This window comes from Alligator sinensis, unplaced genomic scaffold (genome assembly GCF_000455745.1).
Source record: "Alligator sinensis unplaced genomic scaffold, ASM45574v1 scaffold783_1, whole genome shotgun sequence".
NCBI classification, from domain to species: Eukaryota; Metazoa; Chordata; order Crocodylia; family Alligatoridae; genus Alligator; species Alligator sinensis.
Genome location: NW_005842197.1, coordinates 683,160 through 697,114, shown reverse-complemented (window position 1 = coordinate 697,114; position 13,955 = coordinate 683,160). Strand labels below are relative to the sequence as shown.

Below are 13,955 nucleotides of genomic sequence, written 5' to 3'. Positions count from 1 at the left end.
AAGCCTCCTTTCCTGCCTATGCAGGGGGTCGGACTCGATGATCTATTGAGGTCCCTTCCGACCCTAACATCTATGAATCTAAGCCTTGTCTGGGATGATGCAGTTGGGGCTGGTCCTGCTTGGAGCAGGGGGTTGAACTAGATGTGACCTCCTCAGGTCCCTCCCAATCCTCCTTGTCTGTGATTCCATGCACACACACCTCTTATACACCTACAACACATTAACACCCCCCCAATATACATCATGTGCACATGTTAAGACACACCTCCATTATACCCCTATACACAATATACACATTAACACACTAACACAACTAATATACCCCATCACACATAATATACTCATACAGGCACACACGCTCACACACAGCCAATATACCCCTATGCACACTCCTAATATACACCTACACACCTCCCCACACCTAATATACACCCGCACACAATATACACATAGAGCACACTTTTAACCCCTCCCCAATATACACCTACAAGCACGCACATTAACACACACTCCTAATATACGGGGTGGCAATGGCACGGGCACTGCAAGAGGTGCTTCGTGAGCAAGGGGCAGCAGCGCCACAACGGCTGAGGCAGGACAGGGACCTGCAGCAGGTCCGGCTTCGTGCGCAGTGGCGCATGCAGCACTACAGGATTGGGCCCTGCGGGGCTGCTGCATCCCCTGGGCCTGACACACCCCTTCTCCAGGCTCTGCAACCTGCTCAGTGTGTCAGACAGGAGCAGCCAGGCACCGAGTCTGGCCTGTGCGGCACAGACCCCGTGAGCAGGGGCTAACCCAGGCCAGAGCCCCTTCACCTGCCACAGACAGGCCAGGCTGCAGTAAGGAGCCTTTTCACAATCCCCTGTCACGGTTCTTCTACTTTAAATGCAGTTTTGGGGGCAGTTAGGTTGGGGGCAGCAGGCTGTGCAGCCTCAGGGGAGCCCCTCTTCCCCAAAGAGTGCCCACAGCCATGCTCCCGGCCCCCTCGCTCCCTGCTGTCTCCCCCCCTCCAAGCTTAACACAGGACCTTTGTGCATGCAGCTGCATTGGTGAGGCGACCGCTGCACGCCCTTCCCTTCACCTCCTTTGGACTGTGCCCCCTCCCCGCGAGTAACGCCTCGGCCCCCTGATGGGCAGCTCCCAGCAGACCCAGTAGGAAGATGCCGAGTCTCCTTGCTTTTGATCTCATGTTTTATTGGCAACGATTGAGTTTGCAGCAGCATGGACCCAGGCTCAGTCGGTTACCTCTGCTCCTGCTGGAGGGCAGGTCACAAGTGGGGGCCCAGCTGGGGGGAGCCAGGCCCCAGAACCATGCGTTACCCAACCTGGATCCGCGTAGGAGATAGCAACAGTCAAATGCCTTAAGCAAACCTTCCCCACCACCGATTAAATTATTCGGGAAAAATTAAATAACTTTAATGATAATTACCCTTCTCCAACCCCATCTGCGAGGATCTCCATGCATTTTACAGACGATTCTGCCTGACGGCACCCCTTGTGAGGTAGGTCAGTAGTATCCCCATTTTACAGAGAGGCAAAACTGAGGCACGAGAGGTGAAACGACTTGCAGGGGGTCACAGTGACTCAGTTGCAGAGCTGGGCCTACCAATGTCTCACCCCTCCATCCAGAGCACAAGCCAAAGGGCTCTGGAGGATGGAAGCAGCCCAGGGTGGAGCCCGGATGGGGCAGGTTGCAGCCACCTCGCCCATCCAGGACCCTCTCATTGGCAGCCACAGGAATCACCTCCCCCTAGGGGGTTTGGTCACCGCAGGAGCAAAGGAAGGGACAAGCGGATACTGAGAGCTGCCCGGGAAAGCGCAGCCCCTCGGCAGCCAGCTGCATGCAGAGCTCTCAAAGTGCGGCAGAGCAACAGGGAACTCGAGGCATGCAAAGGCAGAAGCAGGTGCCCTGTGCTGCTCCCCAGCCAGGAGACGAGTGACTCCTGGTCCCTAGCTGTGGACTTTGCGCACTGGCCTGCCTGGCTTCTCCCTGGGGCAGCAGCGGCCAGGTGAGCACTTTGCAAAGATGGTCAAACCATTTCGCAGAAAGGAATGAGCAGAAGGGAAGGGGCTGAGTGCTGAGATCCGCCACCCCGGGGAATCAGTGCAAATCTCAGGCCTTGGTGCCATGAGCCAGGCAGGACAGAGGCCTGGGGTTAGTCCTATTTGGCACGGATCCCAGGCCTGCAGGGGAGCGGGATCCCTGCAGATTTGCAGGCTGTACAAACTAGGCACGCACCAAGACCTCCCAGCCATCCCTGCTGGCAGCTGGGCATGCACCGGGGAGGGGCTGCGATGGAGTCATTCCTGTGCAGATGGACAGAGCCCGCCATGGCCAGGCAGGGTCACTGCCAAGGAGCATCCGGCCACCCACTACCAGAGCAAAGCGGGCAGCAGTGGCCAGGCTAGGACTGGCCCTATTCTGCAGGCACCGGCAAGTAGCAAACTGAGGATGTGAAAAGACCCTTCCAGCATCACCGAACGGGCTGAGGAATGCACTGAAATGCATCATCTAGCCGCGACTGCAGGATCCGGTACCAGCCCGGCCCATCTGGAGAGCCCAGGACAGGCTGCCCCTGCACCCCAAAAACAGGGGGTCTCTGCGAGCGGTGCCTTGGGGGACAGCGCACAGACACCCACAAGGAAACTGGGCCTTGCCCCAAGTCCTCACCCACTGCCACCCCTGCCTGGGGGCAAGCCTGGATCTGCTTGGGGGTCTCTGCAGGGACTTCTCCCCCTGTTTCAGGGACGGGTGAAAGCTGGCAGTAGGACAGCAGCAGCACGATGCTCCGGAGGATGCTCAGCCCTGCCCGTGGCTGGCCCACTGCCCCACTCCTCTGCATGTCAGCCCCAGAGCTTAAATCAGCAGTGCAGCCAATTTCATGGCAGCAATTGGCACCCTGTGCCCCCAGGCTCAGCGGAGACTGCCTGTGGTCTCCCAAGGCAGCCAGCAGGCTCAGGGGGAGGCTAGGCAATACCACGAGCAACGAGTGCAGTCTTGGCTCCTGGTGTGCTGCACAACCGCCGGGCTTTAAGGCCTTTGGTGTGGAAGCCTAGTCCGCCTCTCAGGAGGGACTGGCTCAACAGGGCCCCCTTTCAGCTGGGGGCTTCTTGGCACGACTGCAGGGTCTAAGGAGCCCTTCTGGTGAGGGGTCCCGTTACACTGATGGGGAAACTGGGGAGCCTGAGCTCCCACGTCAGCGCTCATACCCCTAAAGAGCCTAACTAACATGGAGTTTAAGAGTCCAGGTCAGTTGTACAGGACTCTCCCCCAAGCCAGGGGGGTGGAGAGAACCTGGGACATGGCACCTGCTAGCAAAGCGGTGGGGACAAGAACAGGGTCTTGTGGAGCCAAGACTTCTGGGTTCAGCCACTGCTTCCTTACATGGCTGTGCCCAAGTCGCAGCTACGCATGCCCTGGGTGTGGGGTAATCCAGCCCTGATGGGAGCAGGCGCGCTGGGGGCGGTGCTCACTCACATGTGCCAGGTGCCCCGAGGTCCCAGACCAAGGTCGCAGAGGGCTTGGCCGTCTAATGAAAGCCTTAATGAACAGGGCTCCGAGTTGTGCTGGGAAGGGGAGAGCACAGCACAGTCCCGGCAGCAGCAGGGATGTCAGGCCAGCCACAGCCTCAGAGCTCCCAGTACCGTCTGCTGAGGCTGGGCAGAGGTCAGGCAGCGGCTGCACGCGGTGACAGGAGCTCCCACACTGCAGAGGAAGATGCTCAGAGCGGCCCCTGCTCACCCCGTGCAAGGGCTGAAGGAGCAGCTGGGCACCGCAGAGAACAGCCCTGTAGCAGGTGAGCCTGTGCATTGCCCGCCAGAGGTCAAGTGCAGAGCTCAACCCCCTTGCGAAGAGCTGAGCACTGCGGCCACGGCAAGAGGGGCCCCTTGGCTGCACCACACGCTCGTGGGCACAGCTGTGGAGCTGAAGCCAGACCTGGCTGGTCTCCCCAGCAGTGTCAGCAAGTCGTGTGGGGGGTGGGCCAAGTGGGCAACTCCATGGGTCCCGCCAGCAGAGACAGCCCCTTCCAAGCCCTGTCCTGCCCTGTACAGCTTCCAGGATCGTTTCCCCACCGCAGGGGGAGATGGCAAGGGCCAAGACCACCGAGGAGCTGTTGCAGGGCTAAGCGGAGAGCAAGGTGCCACCTCCGGGAGTAACAGTGGCAGCAGGCAAAGGGAAGGGGTCTGGGGGAGTTGCCTGGGCACGGGGGTTACAGCCTAGCTTCACAGCACCCAGGAGTTCCCTCTGCTCAGACAGACCAGGCCAAGCCCTGCCAGAGAAGACCCCAGCCCACTGCTGCCCTACCCAGGCGGATATGACTTATCAGACAGCCCCGCTGGGGGCTCTAGAGCTGGGGGTTGGGGCTGGTTTGGGATCTGAGGAGGTGGAGAAGGGGTTGCTGGTTCAGAAAGGGCCTTGCCCAGGGCACACTGGCCTCGACCCGGCTGTCCCCTCCCCCACCAACTGAGCTGCATCTCGAGAAGCAGCGCCACACAGACCACGGTTGGGCCCTGCCACCCTGTGCCTCCTCCAGCTACAAACCCATGCACACACCCATGCACACAGACCCAGGGGTGCACACATGCAGAGCCCTTCCACGGGCTGAGGAAGACAAGGAGGAAAGGGGCTGGTGGGGGCAGAGCTCAGCCCGGGCAGCAGACAGGGGTGGCAGTCTCATAGGGGCAGCTGCTGCCCAGGCTGGGGATGCAGTTCCCAAGCTGCATGCGCTGCACAGGTCCCCCTCTTCAAAAGTCTGGCCGGTCCATGGCGGCCACTGCAGGCTGCACTGCCCTTTACTGATCAGCTCAGGGACAGGCTTGATGTGTCCTTCCCCCACCCAGCTGGTCCCTCAATCACCAGGGCAGACAGCCGGCCTCCAGCCCCAGTGCAGGGAGCAAAGACACCCAGCTCTGTGCTCGTGGACTCTGCGAGCGAAAGCCGGCCTGCAGCCCCCCACGGCAGGGAAGCAGGAGCAGCCAAGGCAGGGCACACGGCAGGGAGGGGACAGATGCACTGGGCTCCCTGCTCCCTCCCAGCGGCTCAGCTGCTACCTGGGCTCGAGCTGCCTGTACCAGGCACTGATGGCACAGTCCACACGCAGCACCAGGGAGATGCCCAGCAGGAGGCAGACGTAGCTCACCACGAAGCCCAGCGCCTCGAAGAGGAACCTGTAGGCAGGATGGGGACAGAGATGGCGCTGCAGCCGGGACCCTGTGGGGGACATGGCCTCCCCGGCTCCCTCCACCTTGGGGGCACGCAGCCCTCTAGCACCCAGGAGCATGCAGCCCCCCAGCCCCACGGATGATGGGAGTGCAGCCAGGGATGCAAGACTATAGGAGCTCTACCAGCTGCCCACCCCGCAGGCCACGGCCCTCAAGGGCTCATGGAGAGGTCACTGCTCAGCCCTTGTCAGGGAGCAGCCAGCGCACCTGGGAGCTGTTCCATGAGGGTCATTCGTTTCCTCCCCAGCACTTCTCCCCTGATGGGGAGACATTCCCCCACCGGAGCTATGGCCTGCAAGTGTTCACCTCCCTCCCCCTCCAGAACAAGGGATCGACCCCCTGCCCAGAGCAGCCTCGGGGACTCACTTGGGAGCAAAGACCTTCCAGACCATGAGATGCCTCCTGAGGATCATGGCGGTGCAGACACAGGCCAGGAGCTGCCGGAGAAGAGAGAGAGGCGGTCACCATGGAGGAGCCTGTCTCAGCCACATCTCTGGGAACCATGCAGAGCCCTGGCTGCCCAGAGCCATTTCGGATGGGCCACGAGGAGAGCCCGGAGCCAGGCTGGGCAGGAGAATCCCCCCGCCGAGGTCAGGAGCTCAGCACCACCTGAGCACTCCTTCCCCCGCTCCCACCCTGTAGTCTACCACAGCTGCCGTGCCTCCAGGAGGTATACCAAGGCTCCCCCGTGTCCTTGGGCCCCAGACAGGCTCACAACCACCTCATGTGCAGGCAGGTAGCAGGTCATTAACTCTCTGGACCCCACCACTTGGAGACTGCCTTCCTCCCTGACTGCCCCCTGCCCAGCGAGCAGGGCTTGGCCCTGCCGGTACCTGCATGCCAAGGACGAAGAGGTACTTGAGCCCCAGCTGCAGCAGCACGGCCGAGAACCTCTCCGGGGCTTCCCGCAGCCTCATCTCCATGAGCGGCTCCTGCTCCTCATCCTGAGGGTCCTTCTTCAGCCTCTTCCGCCGGGAGCCGGGTGTCTCACACAGGAACGGCCAGAGCAGGAGCAGGGGGCAGCCAACTACCTCAAGGACAAAGACACAGGGAGTTGGCAGGAGCCCCGGCAACATAGGGGTCTGGAGGCCGGGGCTGCCGTCCACCACCACCAGGGACTGATGGCACCTCGGACACCAGCCCCTCCCAGGACAGCAGCGATGTGCAGCTCTCCAGCCAGTCTGCAGACTCCTGCTCGGGGTCCAAGAGGACCGCCCCCCTCCACGTCCCGAGCTGCGTCCTGCAGCACTGAGCCCAACAGCCTGCCTGGGAGGCTGGGAAAGAGGCTGAGGTCCTGCTCCCCAGCGCCCAAGAAGAAATCCACTTACCTGCAAAGAGGATGTGGGAAGCAAAGGTGTTGGCAGCCACCAGCAGGGCAGGTACCAGGTGGGTGGCATGGTCCTCATGGAAGCCCACGAAAGCCGCGTTCCAGTGGATGGCGGGGAAGATGGGCTGGTGGCCTGTGGAATAGAAGAACTGGGCGGTGGCGAGGACCCAGGCGATCACCGCGTTCCAGGGGACCACGAAGGGCTCTGAGAGAGAGAGAGAGAGAGAGAACAGGGTGAGAAGCAGGCCTCGTGATGCTTCCCCAGGACCCCCTAGCCCAGACAAGGCACATGCTAACCCCTTGCCTCACTGCCAAGGGCTTCATTGGAAAAGGCATTAGCACCGTCCTCGATCGCTGCATGCACAGCTCACGTAAAGGCTCTGCGGAAAGCAGATCTCGCTGAGCAGAACTGGGCACTGCCCCACGCTGCTACATGCACTAAATTAAAAGGCACTGGGAAAACCAGGCTGGGCGGGCTTCTCCCAAAGCTAATGGGTCAGGAAGCCTAGTAAGACTGGCCTGGACCCCAAAAAATAAAAGCTGCCATGTGCTGGGTCAATCCCTAAGTCCAATTTGCCCCACCTCCTGTGTCACACAGCAGCAGAGAGAGGAGGCTGGAAGGGGGAGACCGGGGTCTGACCAGGGTTTTCCCATTTCTCTCTCCCTTGCAGCCTCCAGCACTGAAAGTCTGGGAAGCTCTGATGCAGAGCCCATGCCCCTCACTCCTGGGCTCAACAGCAAAGGAGGGCTAGGATGTACCAGAATTAAAGTGACACAGTCAGCACGTTTTCCTATTCAGTGGGAACGTCTTATCTTGTGGTGGGAACAAGGATGACTGTGGAGACAGGTGACAGCTACATAAAGGAGGGACTGAGGCCCCTGGATCCCGGGGCCTTACAACACTGGCTGTGTGTATTATAAGGGGCTCTGGGGGTAATAACCCTAGCTGAGCTTGTGCCACTAAGTACTGGGCCTAGGGCCGTAACAGGAGTCTTCCAGGAGCAGGCACTGGGACAGCATCCTGGCATGATGTATGGATGACCCAGACAAGGGGAGTGACACCAGAGTCCCTCTGCTCACCTCTCCTTCAAGAAAGGAGATGAGTCCAGCCCAGGGCATCCAGGGCCCCCCAGTGGTCCCTAGCCACCCAGTCAAGGGGCTACAAAGCTCTCCACAGCCTGGGAGGCCTCTGACCCATGCTGGGGCTGCTCTCACAGCCACAGGACCCAGCTCGGCACAGCTGGGACTCCCCTTCCCTGCCCGGGAAGAGGGGACTGCTGACACCACCTGCCTGGAGTGGGGCCCTCCTTGATTCCCAAGGCGGCTGTCCGGGCGAACCCAGCACCTGACTCACCCGCCTCGCCGGCCAGGCTCATAGCAGACACATGGAGCCGTAGCAGTATGAAGGCCTCCAGGAAGAGGAGCAGGAAGGAGAGGCTCATGCGCTCGCTGTGCAGCAGCAGCAGGAAGAAGCCCAGCAGCGTGAGGGTGATGACCAGGGCAGCTGAGTACACGCTGCCCAGCCCATAGGCAGCCACTGCTGCCCACCGACTCCCACCCTCCAGCCGACTATTCAGGGACTCCTGCATCCTCCGGTAGATTTGTGAGATGACGTGCAGCAGGTCGGCTTCGGAGCTGGGTGCCCCCTGGAAGGGGGTCACAATGGGTCCGGCTGCAGCCCGACTGTCCTGGGCGAACACCGTCACCGGCTTCCACAGCACCAGCAGCAGCCCAGCAGCCACCAGCCCGTAGACGGCACGAGGGAAGGTGACCAGCGCGGCCTGCACCAGCTCCTGCAGCTTGCCCAGCGTGTCCTCGGTGCCCGAGGTGACAGCCCAGTAGCAGGCAATGCAGAAGGCCGTCAGCGGGAAGCCCCAGCGTACGAAGAGCACCAGGGGGCTGGTGCTGTTGAGGTTGCCGTAGTGGCGCAGCCAGCGCCGTACTGCATACACCAGTCCGACCAGCGAGGCTACGCAGAGGAGGTAGCAGAGGTTCTTGGCCTGGGGGCTGCGCAGGCTGGACAGTGGCGCCAAGCAGGGCGAGGGCTGGCAGTGCGGCACCTCGTCACGGCACTGGTGGAAGAGGCTCGAGAGGCGCAAGCAAACCAGCAGGGCAGCCAGGAGGCCTAGCAGGGGCCAGCTCTCCTTGTGGCAGGAGAGGGAGCCTGGGGGCTGCTTGGGGGCATCTGAGGGGGTGCTCAGCTGGCCGTCCCAGTGGAGCTTCCCCACCCACAGCATGGCCAGGGAGGCCAGCAGGAAAGGGACCACCTGGGACTCGGCTATCACAAAGCTGTCTGAAAACATAGCACCGCAGCGGAGGGCCAGGATGCCCAGAGGCAACGCCGGCCCCAGCCACGCTCGCAGCCTCTGCCACAGCCCCATGCTGGCCACCGGTGGCCGGACACTAGCCAGATGGATTCGCCGCGGCCGCTGGCTCCACCAGTGCCAAAAGAAGCCCAGCTGGGAGGCTGCGGCTACCCATGACACTACCAAGATGGGGTCCAGGTCCACGCGGGCCCATCCCAGTAGAGCAGCTGCCAGCAGGCCCCCAAACAGCGAGTAGAAGCAGTGGTGGTAGAAGTCCAGGGCGTTGGCCAGCTCAGAGGCGATGTAGCAAAGCAGGCAGGAGGCGGCAATGAGGGCGCAGCCGGCCACCATGCGGAAGGGGTGGAAGCGGGCCCAGGACGCTGTGCATACAGCCCGTGCCTCCCGCAGGTAGTGCTGGAAGTGGCCGCGCAGCCGCCCCAGCTGGGCCTCCAGCTCTGGTGACGCCACCAGGCCCTCCTGCACCTGGGCCAGCAGCTGGGCATGCTCCTCTGCTGCTGCGGTGAACAGCTCCTTCAGTTGCTTCAGCCGGTCCCCAGGCAGGTCCTGGGCGGCCAGCGCATAGGAGTCCAGGAAGCGGTCCACCTGGGAGAGACGGGGTCTGTCAGCACAGTCGCAGGGGCACTGGCTCCCTCCTGCCTCCCCCAGGCACTGTACTGCACCCGAAGCATCATCAGCACCTGCCCCTCAGCTGCCCAACCTGTCCCTATGCAGTCCCATGGACGCTGGATCCAGCTTGGCACAAACATCCTGCTCCCTTCCAAGCCCCAGCCTGTAGGTGCAGGACACATCTTGTTCCCAGGCACAGGGAAGCACACATTTGAGTGAGCCCGGCTGCCTCCTCTTTATTGCACTACCAAGCCCTGCGCCAGCCACATGCTCCGCTGGCAGCCATTAGCTGTTTCCTTCTAGATCACTGATGACATCCCCAAGCAGCATCAGGTCTCACACCCACCCCTGCGGGACCTGCTGGAAACTCCCCATGCCAACAGCAATGACCCAGTGATATCACTGGCCAGTTGGTCTGCCAGCTCTCAGCCCCTTGGACATGAGCTCCGGGGATGTTTTACAGTCTAACTACCAAGCACGTCTGAGGCAGGCACCTTCCAAAAGGTGCTCCTAACAGCGCGGGGTCCAAAAGGCTCTTCCCAACAGAAAGTGAGAGGAGCCACCTAGGACCATAAGAAGAGTGGGCGCCAGGACACCTGGGTTCCAGCGCTGCTGCTGCCTCAGTGACCCTGGGCAGGTCTGCGTGGGGTGGGGAGAACAGCGGGTGCGCGATGCAAGGAGATCCCTGCCCTACCTGCTTGGCGTTGACATGATATGCTGCAAGCTGGCTGAGTGAAGCGGTGACAGCGTCCCCGTCCCCCTCGAACAGGTCGGCCATCACCTCCCCGATGCTGCTGTAGGGAATAGGCACACCCAGCAGCAGGGCCAGCGTGGGCACCAGGTTCACCTGTGGGACAGTTTCTGGCTCCTGAGGCAACAAGAGAAGGGCATGGCTGCTGAGCACGTCCACGGGCTGAGGGTGCTGGTAGGTTCATGCTCAGCATCCTGAGCTGGGACACCCCTGGTGCCCATGGTGCTGCACCTGCGGGTCCACACCGGTGGCTGGCAGGGCCTCAGGGCAGCTCCCCCCTGCACAGGGAAGAGGGGCTCAATCCCTGGAGATGCTCCGGAGGGGGAGTGAGAGTCACAGCCAACACATACCTCCCTTCCCCTCCCAAATCATCCCCTGCAGCCAGTGTGCGGAGACAGGCTGTGCTACCTGTAAGCTCCATGACCCAGGGCCACAGCCCTGCTGGACACTGCCTGGCAGGGCTGGGGGCCTCAGGTTGTATGGATGCCGCCCCGCTCTCACCTCTGGCGGGCCAGCTCGGAAAAGCGGCGTTTTGCTGTACACGAAGAGCGCCGCGTTCACCTCCTTCTCACTGTCTCCCCCGTGGTCCCCAGTGTCTGTCATGCCGTGGTCGCCTGCCACCAGCAGCAGTGTGTCGTTCTCCAGATGATCCACCAGCGAGCTGTATGGGAGAGCAATGAGCCATCACCACTTCCCACGGGAACAGCCCCATGGGTCCCCAGACCCAAACAGGGCCCCAGGACTCCTGGGTTCTCTCTCTGCCGTCAGCCTCTGCACTAGCTGTTGCACCCGCTAGCACCGGCTCCACAATGCTTGTGATTTCTGGGGGCCACTCCCACTGCAGGCATGGAGAAGCCAACTCCACACACCCTCCCGCAGGCTCCAGTTCAGACCTACAGCTCTAGCGCAGCCCCCTCCCCTGGGCAGGGTCCTGGGACAGCAGGCCAGGACTGACTCAATCCCCTGTGATTTAAGAGCACGCAGCTGACTGAGACCCCGTTAGAGGCAACCCCAGGGCTGTGTGCGCTGCCATCGGGGGTTCGTCCGTCACCTCACCAAGCCACAGCTCTGCTGCAGCACGTGCTCCCTGCTCCTCAGCCCACAAAGGCCACCCAGGCTCCCCATGAGACCATCAGCCGCCCTGTGCAGGCTCCATGAAATGGGCTGGGGATGCAGGGACCCTATATCCCATCAGGTCTGGAACAGCCTGCCACCGGAGGTGGTTCAAGCGCCTTCATTGAACACCTTCAAGATGAAACTGGATGCTTATCTTGCTGGGATCCTATGACCCCAGCTGACTTCCTGCCCTTTGGGCAGGGGGCTGGACTCGATGATCTTCCGAGGTCCCTTCCAGCCCTGATGTCTATGAAATCTATGAAATCTAAAAATCAGGGTCCTGAAGGCACCAGGGTGAGCTGGCACCCCCTCCCCTGGCCTCTGGTTACCTGATCATCTCGTTCATCTGGGTCAGCTTCTTGGCCATTTCCGGGTGGTCAGGCCCGTGCTTGTGCCCGCAGTGGTCCACGCCCAGGAAGTGGGCGATCAGCAGGTCCCAGTCCCCTCCATCCACTGCACAGAGAGAGGGGAGGGGCGGGATGTGAGGTTGGGGGCGACCCTCTCCCACCAGCTGGGCGCCCCCCTGTCACCCGCAGGCTCTTGGGACAGGGGCAGGACACCCAGTGTTCCCCGCTGAAGGGGACACCCAGGGGCGCTGCGGCTCTGGCTGGTCCCTGGGCACCTTTGCCCGGTCTCTCTTTGCTGCCGAGAGCTCTCCAAGGACACTGTGCCCCCTGCTCTGCATTCAGGGAGTGCTTGGCGCCTTGTGGGAGCTACCGCAAGCCCCACAGCAGCAGAGGCAGCCCCCACCCCACTCCTTTCTCTTTCCTCCTCCAGCATCAGGAAGGGAGATCGTTTTAAAGACAAACTCAATCTCCCCCTCCCCGCAAGGAGCAGGCACCCAGGCCCCTCGGGCCATCACGTCACGCAGGTGCAGAAGGAACTCCCCCCCGCCCCCCAAGCCCAGCTGCAGGCCTCTCCCAAGCCAGGAGCAGCACGTCCCCCTCAGAAGAAAACGGCAGCCCCCATAATAGACTCTGGGCAGGTGGGTCACCCCCAACCCGGGCCAGGCTCGTCACCCCACATGGGCACAGCCCCAGCCCCAAGGAAGAGGCGCTCACCTGTGGTGTAGAGGTGCTGCAGGATGCCGTCGTCCACGGTGTGCAGGTCCTTCACGTTGAAGGACGGGAAGAAGTAGGAGCGAGAGAACATCTTGGGGAAGAGCCCGTCCCATGTGTCGTCCCCCATGAACACCACTCTCCTCCCTGCGGAAAGGGGCAGGAGTTAGCGCTGTGACCTGCAGGGCGTCGGGACGCTCCCCACCCTCCCGTGCTGATCCCAGGAGTCTGGAGAAGCCCAGATCGGGACAGGGACCCCATCTCCACCCCAGCCCGGGCTCAAGGTCAGCAGCACCCGAGCTGTTCTCCAGGCCTACACGCAGCCAGCTGGGGGAGCTCTGCCCTGTTGGGCGCACGCCCAGTGCAGCACAAAGGGTCCCTCTTATGGGCCATCTCTGCAAGAGGCCACAGACTGAACACACCAAAGGACACCCATGATTTACGTAGTTGTAACAAGGCAGCTGCTGGGCTCGGTGCTGTGACAGGCCAGGCCAGACCCTGCCCCAAGCATCAGGTGAGAGACAACAGAGAGATGGGAGCACCGAACAGAACCAGGGGCCTCCCCCAGGCTCTGGGGGTCTCCAATGCTCCTCTCAGGGAACTTCCCAGGGGCCCCCGGCCCCTTACCCAGCCCCAGCAGCGTCTCTGCATGGTCACAGCCTAACACGGGGTCACCACCCTGCGGCCCTGGCTGCACCCGACTGCCCCAACATGAGGCCGTGCGCCTGGGGCAGAACCTGTCTGTGGCACGAACCCCGCCACGAATGCATGCGGAGCCTGAACATGGCTGCTGCAGCAGCTCACGCCTGAACTAAAGTGCTGCTGGCCAGACCCCGCGAGACACTCAAGTGTGACCCCATTGCACCCTGCTCGGGCCCCTGGAAGTATCGAGGGGGGTATCTCCCCCTGGCTCCTGTCCCTGATTTCATCTCCTGGCTCAGAGGTCGGGGTGGGAGGGACCAAACCTATGAACCCACCACGCAGGGGGAAAGGACTGCACCTCGACGACTAACAGCAGCAGAAGCGTGCCAGCAAAGCAGCTCTCTCCCGGACAGGGCACGCAGCCATGCATACACGCGTGTACAGATATGCACATGTGCATGCATGCATGTGCACACACACGCATCTGTACGCGCACGTGGCTATGCGTGCCTGCATATGAACGTACGCATGCATGTGTATGCACACACGTACCTATGTACAGCAAGACATGTGCCCATACGCGCGCGCACACGTGCGTGCATGCATGTATTGACACACGAATGCGCGCGTGCGTGCAGATGGGCGCGTGGTTCGCACAAGCGCCTAGGCTGGCGGGCGGCTGCCCTCGCGGCTGCACACCCACCGTTGCGCACGAGCTGGGCCAGCAGGTTGTCCTCGCGGATGGCGTAGGAGGCGAAGTTGCTGCCGACGTCGACGAAGGTGGGCAGGGAGCCGGTGGTGAGGCCCTTGATGCGCTGCATGGTGGTGGTGGGCGGGTCGGCGCGGAAGCGGTAGAGCCGGGCGTGGCGGGGCCGGGAGGCCGCCAGGCGGTGCAGGGCGCCCAG

The 13,955-nt window shown here is 62.1% G+C and overlaps 1 protein-coding gene across 1 annotated transcript; it reads right to left on the bottom strand.

Moving 5' to 3' along the window:
• Positions 1-86: 86 nt before the first annotated feature.
• PIGO (phosphatidylinositol glycan anchor biosynthesis class O) lies at positions 87-13,952 on the bottom strand (the record flags this gene model as incomplete). The annotated part of the gene is made up of 10 exons (XM_014521263.2): positions 87-5,169; positions 5,590-5,660; positions 6,057-6,250; positions 6,552-6,755; positions 7,905-9,459; positions 10,178-10,351; positions 10,736-10,895; positions 11,680-11,803; positions 12,412-12,555; positions 13,754-13,952. Coding segments are annotated over 10 exons (2,946 nt in total), but the record flags the coding sequence as incomplete, so codon positions are not given.
• Positions 13,953-13,955: the final 3 nt, after the last annotated feature.